We start from the raw sequence: 8,281 nt of genomic DNA, 5'->3' as shown, positions 1-8,281 counted from the left end.
TAGGATTAGATTTCTAAACTTCTGTGTAAAAATACATAATTCTTAATTCCTATTTTTTAAAAAAATAGTTTTTTATATTTTTAATTTTTTTCTTCAAATTCTGTGAGGACTTAAAAGTTGTTAATGTATCAATACTTGATGGAAAATACCTGTTCCATGTTTTGCCTAGGATGTTTGATATTCAGACAGATAGTGAGATTAAACTCAACTGCCTGTGTTGTAGGATAATAACAATAAGGTTCTCTTCTGGAGGGTTAACAACCTAAGTTTGTAGAACAAAAATCAGAGAAAAAGAAGGGCTGCAAGGACAGCCAACATTTTGGCTCTAGCCTTTCAAGGTCAGTGAAGACTCAGGACATAGGAGAACCTATACTGGAACATCATGTAACTCAGTTGGTAAAAAATTATTGCCAGGTATAAATTTGTCTACTAATTAGCTCAAGATAAAATCAGGCCTAGAGGTCTAAATTTGGTATCAGTATACCATTGCTGTGGTAAAACCCAGTAGAATAAATGGCATCTGGAAGAAAAAGATAAAGGTAATATTAGAATATATATTAATTCTTATTTGCTATAATTTTAATATTTCACTTAAGTGACTATAAAGCAACAATGGGGAAGAAATTAGCCTTCTTATGAATAAGCTTTATTTCTGGAGATTAATAATCTCTGAATGTGGAGTTGACAAGCCTTTGGAAAATTTGTCTTTCTTGGTAAGATCATTAGATGAGGTTAAATATTCCATCGATCAGGCTGAGAACCCATTGACATATCTTTTAATATATATGTTCTCAGAAGTAAATGTATTTAAAGCATCTTTAAAATTGTCAGGCACACTTTTGAAAATCTGGGTTAAAATAATAGCAAATAAAATAAATCCTTGACATAGTGGAGCTTATAAGGGAAGATTGACAAAAATGATTAAAATACATTATGATAAATGCTATGATAAGGAAGTGTAGTTGCTCTGAGGGTACTCTGTGTAGAGTCATGGGGTGGCCTTCCAGGAAGGTAACTTCTGGTGAAATCAGAAGGCTGGGGCAGTAAACTATGACAGGAAGAATGTGAGAGCCTGACAAGTGTCTTGGAGGGTCATGGAAAGACCCTACAGGTTGGAGTTCAGTGGGACCGACACATGGAAGAATAGTCTAGAGACTGATGAGAAATAGACTCAGAGAAGTGAACAGAGTCCTTGGGACTCACTGATGAGCGAGACAGTGATGATTCTCCAAAGGAAACCCAGTATTCTACCCTGATACAGTTTGAAAAACAGTCCTATGCATATAATTTTACAAGGCTTTAATGGACTGGCATAGCAGTGCATTGTTTCTATAGGAACAATGTTTTGGCCTTCAAGCTGTCTTGTAATTTAAACCTTCAATTTTTACCATTTAGGGACTGCTTGTATAGGCAGACAATTGTGCGTTTTCCAGTGTTTTGAAATGTGTAGCTACAGTGTTGCTTTTTCCATTCTCTGATAAAAGCCAAAGGTATCATTCCAAAAATGTGGTTGAAATTTTTGTTTCTTTGACCAGATTTAGGAAATCTATGGATATAAATAAATATTTTTATAGATTGTTAGATTTTCAAAGTGTTTTTAAAAGTAAAGAATTCCCCCATAAACTATATTGTGTTATGTATTATATATACCATGAAAGTATAAAAAAGGAAACTGACTTGAAAATTGTTAAAAACAGAAAATAAAAGATGGTATGGATTCTTGATTGAAGTCAACTGGAATACAAAAAGTAAGCAATAAGGAGATAAAATGCTTAGCTTTTAAAAATACTTTAGTGACTATGAGCTTATCATCATTAGCTATTGTCAGCATTAGAAATACTCAGTTTTTCAAAGCAGGATTGAATTGTTAGGGCCAGTCCCTTTATAAAGCAAATTTTCCACAGACTTTCCTTCAGGCTGAAACCCAAATTTCTATGTGTACAATATGCAAAGTTAGTTTTATCCAAAGCCATCTCAGAAAAATTATCCTTCTTTTTGTGTCTGTTAGAATGCTTTCACTTGGCAAATAATGAAAGCCCCTGACTGAAAATGGCTTCAGTAGTAAGTACTGTACATTTTATTTTCTCATATGACCATGTAGATCTGATTTTATAGATGATTCATGTTGCAGCCTAATTGTTGTCAGACCCTGATTCTTTTCTGTCTTTACGTTTTGCAGCCCTGTATTCTGTCTTCAGACTTTTACCTTCTTTTTCTCAAGATGGCAGCTTTTGCTCTAAGAATTTCATCTTAGTATCAAAGAACTCAAGATTTTAAGAGAAAAGGTGACTCTCATGTATTAAGAGTGAGGATTCCGGGTGTGGTGGGATACGCCTGTACTCTCAGCACTTGGGAGGCTGAGAATGTCAGTGAGTTCAAGTCTATTCTGGGGTATCAAGTGAGTTCAAGGCCAGCATAGTGAAACCCTTTCTCAAAAAATAAACAACAAAACAAAACAATAGCAAGAATAACATTTTTAGAAGAATTTGGGAAGACTTGATGTCACTAGCCACAATTGCACCTCATACTCATTTCTGAGGGCCTAGAAGTTTAGAAGTCTCATAGCCTTCCACTCATCACCTTGTGAACAAAGTTAGGGTTCTGTTATCTTGATAACCTTTCAAGGCTGCTTTTTAGCATGGACTCTTAATACCTTTGACTTCTTGAAGAATCCTCTTCTGGTAATCATTTCTTCCTGCCTTTATTTCTAATCTTTCTTCTTGCTATTTTATAACAAACTCCATTTTTTTCTTCCCAATAGTAAACCTCCTTTTCTAATATCATCAGTGGCCACCTGATTACCTAATTCTTGTGGGTATTTTGTTTTTTATTTTTCTCATTGTAGTCTCTATTTCATTTCTTTGTTCTTTACTCTTTATTATTTCCTATATTAATGGGACTTTTAAAAAATAGAAGAAGACAATAAAATAAAAAATAAAAATAAGGAAAATTTGAAAAAATAGGGGAAAAAAACCCAAACATGTTCTAAACAGAGTATATATAAAACAGGATATGTTTTTATCTATTGATGAAAATGTAACTGAGTCCTATAGGAACTCACCCTGTAGGAGCAATTGTTGGGTATTCACTAATTTAGTGTTTATGGTGACTTTACAAAGCTTAACTAATTTTGAATAATGAGAACTAACTCTAAATTTATCTGTGTTGTTGAATGTTTAAAATGAATTTAAGTAGCAATTATAGAAACATTAGATGTTTCAGGTTCTACAGAATGAACTTCCAAAAGCTTTACTTTGGAAACAATCAAACCATTATTGGAATTAACTGATTTTTCTATTTACCACATTTCCCAACAGTAATAGAGAACCAGTATCATTGGACTGAATTTCTGCTTATGGAGCCATCAAAATAGCAGTTATTATTTTACTTTGAGTAGCTAAATAATAACAGTTTTGAATCAGAACTCGTTTTTTTTTTTAAAGTGATTTGATGTAGATAAAAAAAATCCTACTTTAGAGGATAATATGTAAAACATCTCTCTGGGAGACTGCAACAGGAGGGTTGCAAGTTGGAGCCCAGATTGAGTAATTTAGCTGGGGGTATAGCTCAGTGTGAAATTCCAGAAGTCAGTCCTCAATACCATAGTAAGCAAAACACCTTTTTTATCTGCTTTCATTGAATTTGTGTCTTTGAGCTAGTCACACATGGTGGATAATTTTTCTGCTCCCTTTTTCTGTAGATGAGCTGTGTACTATCTTGGATGTGATGTTTACGTTACAGTATGCTTAAGTGTCATTCAGATTTCACTACTCAGTAGATGGATATCTGGCTTCGCTGCCTATGTAACTCATACATGGGTCTATGAGATCATGGCAGATCTGAAATTGAATTATAAGTAAGCCTCACTTTTTTAATGCTGCCACAAAAACCCATTAAAAAATGAAAAGTCTGAGACAAATTGGAAATTGGGTAGAACACTGTAACAGTGGTATGAGTTGAGCCTGTCTCTGGGAAACTGATATACATGGTCACTTAAACAAACATAATGTCCTTTCAAAAATTTTATGATACTAAACTGTTTTTCCCATCAAAAAGGCTATGACTTTAAAATGATTCACTTGTTTATTACTATATTACTATTTAGTGATTTCCACAGCGTTGTGCACACAAAATGAATGTAAAGCATACTTCTTAGCCAATTTTGTTCATGGTAGCATTTCTTCATTTTGAGAACATTCTCTTAATCATCTTAAAACTTTTGATTAAATTTTGCATGCTTTCACTTTTAAAGATAATAACAGCAATAAATTATGTAATTATTTTCTCTTAAATTAGTTCTTTTGTTATATGAATACAAATACATAGTATTTTTAAAATGAAATTTGTTTATATATACATATGATAAAAGTAGATTATCTGAGTGTGATTATAATACTTCATATTCTTTTACAGAATTAATTGAAGAGTTCTATTTATCTTATGACTATGAGAACTTTGGGAAATAAGTAAGTAACAAACATTTTTAAAGTAATATTTTTGGTAAATTGAGTAATTTGATTTCTCATTCTTAGCAAAATAGGCACATCTTCAGTTATTTACTTCTTTTGTGTTAAATAAAATATTGGTAGAAGCATCATGTTTACATGAATTTTCATGTACTTTTTTTTCTGATACTCAATAATTGTATTTTCCAGGAAATTTTAGGTTTCTTTCCTGAAATAACTATAATAAGGGTAGTATTAATAAGACAATTGTGGCATATACCAGGACATAACAGCATTTTTTAAAAAATTGTTGAATGAGATGTAGTACTCTGATTGTACCTAAAAACTGAAAAGTTACTGATATAAAAACAAGTTTATAATTTAGTTCTTAATAATATATCAATTTTAATTTCTTCACGTTGCTAAATGTATCATGATTATATAATATGTTAATTATAGGGGATATGGAGTGATGTGTATGCAGAAACTGTATAACTTTATAAATGTAAAATTATTTTAAAGTACATTTATTTAAAACAAAATGTCAAAGTTTGAGAATTATAGTTTAGAAGTAGCTTTTCTGTAATGATTTGAGTTAAATATAAATTATTAATTCCCTTAAAAATTCAGACTTCATGAGATAGATACACAGGGAAATACATAATAGGTTTCATTTTTCATTTCTTAGGAATATTATCTTGTCTGTAAACATCTTGTCCTTGTTACAGGCTTTCTATTAAATTCCTTTAATGTACTTGTGCTTTCTTTGATTGTTTAGCACTGTCAGTTAATGCATGCAGGCCCTTTAAATGGATCTCAGTGTCTGATTATTTTTCTTTTTGTTAGTGTACTGTTTAGAGACAAAAAGGCCAGTAATGTGACTCAGTGGTGTGGAATTGAGACCTTGTTAGTAGAGTTTTGTTCAGCCACACCTATTTGAGCTTCTAGGTCCAGTGCTAGACACAGCTGACCTATTGTTAATCAGTATGAATAAAGATGAACATAACTTTTACAAAGCCTTTCAGTAACTGAGCTGAAATAATACAGAATTGATTGCTGTCAGATAATAGAAATTCTGTTTCCAAAATGAACTCTTAACACAATAACTGTTTTAAACTTTTGTCAATACTAGAAGACCCCAAATAAGAGAACTCTATAGTTTCCTAAAACTACTATATAACTCTTCATTACTAAAAAATGGCCTCCTGATTTTATGCATGGATTCCTGTGTCTGTTGCTATCTTTAATGACTTTAATTAGTTTTTTTAAAAAATGTATTTGGTACAGAGTCTACAGGGTCTCACTACACAGATTGGACTCCTAGTGATATTCCTGGTTTCAGCCTCCCAAGCACATGTGCCACCACACCCAGTCTTAGTTGCCCACTGTGTGCCCCCAGGGGCAGCACTGGGGCATGCTGGGGATTGATCCCTGGTCCCTGCATCTGCCTAAGCAGGTGCTTTAATCCGCTGACTTACTGGGTCAGCCTTTTAGTTAGTTTCATAAAGAAAAATGAGTATTAAAAACAGCAGGCCCTGTCCTGAATGACTTGCAGTATAAATGACAGGCTTAGAGATTCCTGTTTGCCTTTATAACCTTTAGAATTGATGTTATCAACTATGTTAATAAAATTTCTAACTCTAGTTCTTAGTTGTATAAAATGATTGCTTTAACCTCAGTGGGAATTTTAGAAGAAAGGAGAGTATTTTACATGACAAGTTTGAATTCCATTGATCATACACTAGTACACACAAAGCAAACCAGATAGAATTTTTATTATGATATGCTAGAACATTAGAGGTGTTGTTCTAAAGAAAATACAAAAATAAAAGTGATACTATTACTGGACAAGAGAAAGGGAATAAGGGGGAGAATATGTGAAGGAGGGTAATGGGTGCATGGATATGATTAACTATGTTATATAATGTATTTTGGAAAGTGTTTTTAGTGATATGCTTATTATTCAGTTGCCTGTGATCATCAGAGTATAAATGAGAGATGTTAATATATGTTGAATATTTCTTGTGTACAAGGCTCTTTTATTATCTTATTTAATTCTCACCATTTAGAAGATAGATTGAAATTTCCTTTGCCTATTAAACTGGCAGAATAACAGGTGAGACTACAGAGTAGAAAAACAAGAGCCCTTTATGTGTGGTATATACATTTCATATTGTTAGCACCTTCCAGGAAATTCTGACACATTTCCATGGAGGCATGATAAACTTCAGATTACTTCCAACTTTTCTGGGTAAGAGTAACTTTATACTGGGAAACCTAGAACAGAATTCTCCTAGGATGCCTAGCTTGAATAAGGTTTCCTCTTCCTTGTTCGAGACTTGATCAGGATCAATCTATAGTCTCCTAACAGGCCAGTTGTTCTCTGTCACCTGAGTAATTGCTGAACACTTGCTCATTGTGTGCTTCATTGATCATGTGCCAAAAGCCTTTGGCAGCTCTTGGGAACATGTTCACAATTTGCCTTTTGGTCAGTTATTAGGCAGCTAGAAGTTCTTAATTGGCATGGGAACTTGGATTTAGAAACTCAGACACCTGCCACGGACTAAGGTTGTGCATGCATCTGATAGGCGAAATGCAGCTTTCCAGACTCTGTCCCTTGGTCAGGAGTCAGAAATGGAGAATCTTAGTTACTTTTCTCATTGCTGAGACAAAATACCCAACATGTAAACTTAAAAGGAGAAGGGTTTATTTAGGTCACAGTGTAGAGGTTTCAGTCTAAGGCTCCAAGGCAGGGTGGCTTAACAGAAGGGTGTCACATAGAAAAACAGTTTCAAAATGGTTAGGATAGATAAATAGTTACATTCTCTTAATGAATAGAGGGATTTGTTCTAACAGTATTTGTAAATAGGATATCATTTCTGCATCTTGTGCAGCAAATAACCACTAGCAAGAGAGTATACAATATGTTAATTATTGAAACTATCCTACCAATTTGATTTGAAACTGTCTCATTGCTATTTGTTTCTCAATAAAATTATGGGGGAAAAAAAGAAAAGCAGTTTATGGCAAGCAGAAAATAGGAAAAGCAAGAAGCAAAGGGAGAAGACATGCCTCTTTCTGTCACTTACATTGTATCTAGGGCAATGCCAAACCAATCAGTGTACTGATTTAGTTATCACACACCTTAAATCCCAGCATCATGAGGCTCTGAGGGTAAATTTGACACAAACCATAACATGGAGTAGGCATATTAAACAGTTTCAGTCAGTCCCCTTTTCAAAGTTTCCATAGCTTCAAACAGCTATTAGGTTCACTGTAAACCACAGCATGTATGTGCATGCTTGTTTAAAGCAGTGCAATTTGTAATAACTAAATCTTGTAAAAAATCCAAATGCCCATCACCTGAGGAATGGATAAAGACGATATCATATTGTATACAATGGAGTATTGCTTAGCTATAAAGGAAGATAAACTCGAGGCTTTTATAGGTAAATAGATGCAAATACAGACCCTCCTCATAAGTGAAATAAAACAGACCTGTGTAAACATTGTATTGTCTCCCTACTGCAAGAAACAGAGTAAACACACTCTGAAAAGTTCAGCAGATATTGTGAAAGGGAAAGAAACTGCTGAAAAGGAAAGAACAACTGGGAAGAGGGAGAGGAGAAAAGAAAGAAGGGGGAGAGTACCAGCCCAGGCGCAGAATGGGCCGGACCCTCTCCCACCCCCTCGGGCCACCCCCCACCACTCCGCCATACCTCCCCACCCCTCCTGCCGAGTAGGAATTTCTGCCAACTTCCGGGAACCCCCAGACCCAGTCCTAGCCCAGGTCCGGTGAGTGTGTGGAGAGCTTCCTGCTACCCTGCGCCAGTGGG

The 8,281-nt window shown here is 34.3% G+C and overlaps 1 protein-coding gene across 11 annotated transcripts in view; it reads left to right on the top strand.

Moving 5' to 3' along the window:
• Znf438 (zinc finger protein 438) overlaps positions 1–8,281 on the top strand; it is a 241,573-nt gene that overhangs the window by 46,767 nt on the left and 186,525 nt on the right. For 10 of the 11 annotated variants that reach the window (XM_023701866.1, XM_023701861.1, XM_023701865.1 and 7 more), the window contains one exon: positions 4,414–4,466. In XM_023701866.1, the coding sequence (XP_023557634.1) occupies positions 4,441–4,466 (26 nt within the window). In that variant the 5' untranslated portion in view covers positions 4,414–4,440. Of the gene's footprint in view, positions 1–2,179; positions 2,286–4,413; positions 4,467–8,281 lie in introns of all 11 variants that reach the window. The other variant, XM_023701864.1, reaches the window with a different exon arrangement.

Source organism: Octodon degus, unplaced genomic scaffold (assembly GCF_000260255.1).
Source record: "Octodon degus isolate 3935 unplaced genomic scaffold, OctDeg1.0 scaffold00141, whole genome shotgun sequence".
Lineage (NCBI taxonomy): Eukaryota > Metazoa > Chordata > Mammalia > Rodentia > Octodontidae > Octodon > Octodon degus.
The sequence above is the reverse complement of the archived record's forward strand: the minus strand, read 5'-3'. Positions and strand labels throughout refer to the sequence as shown.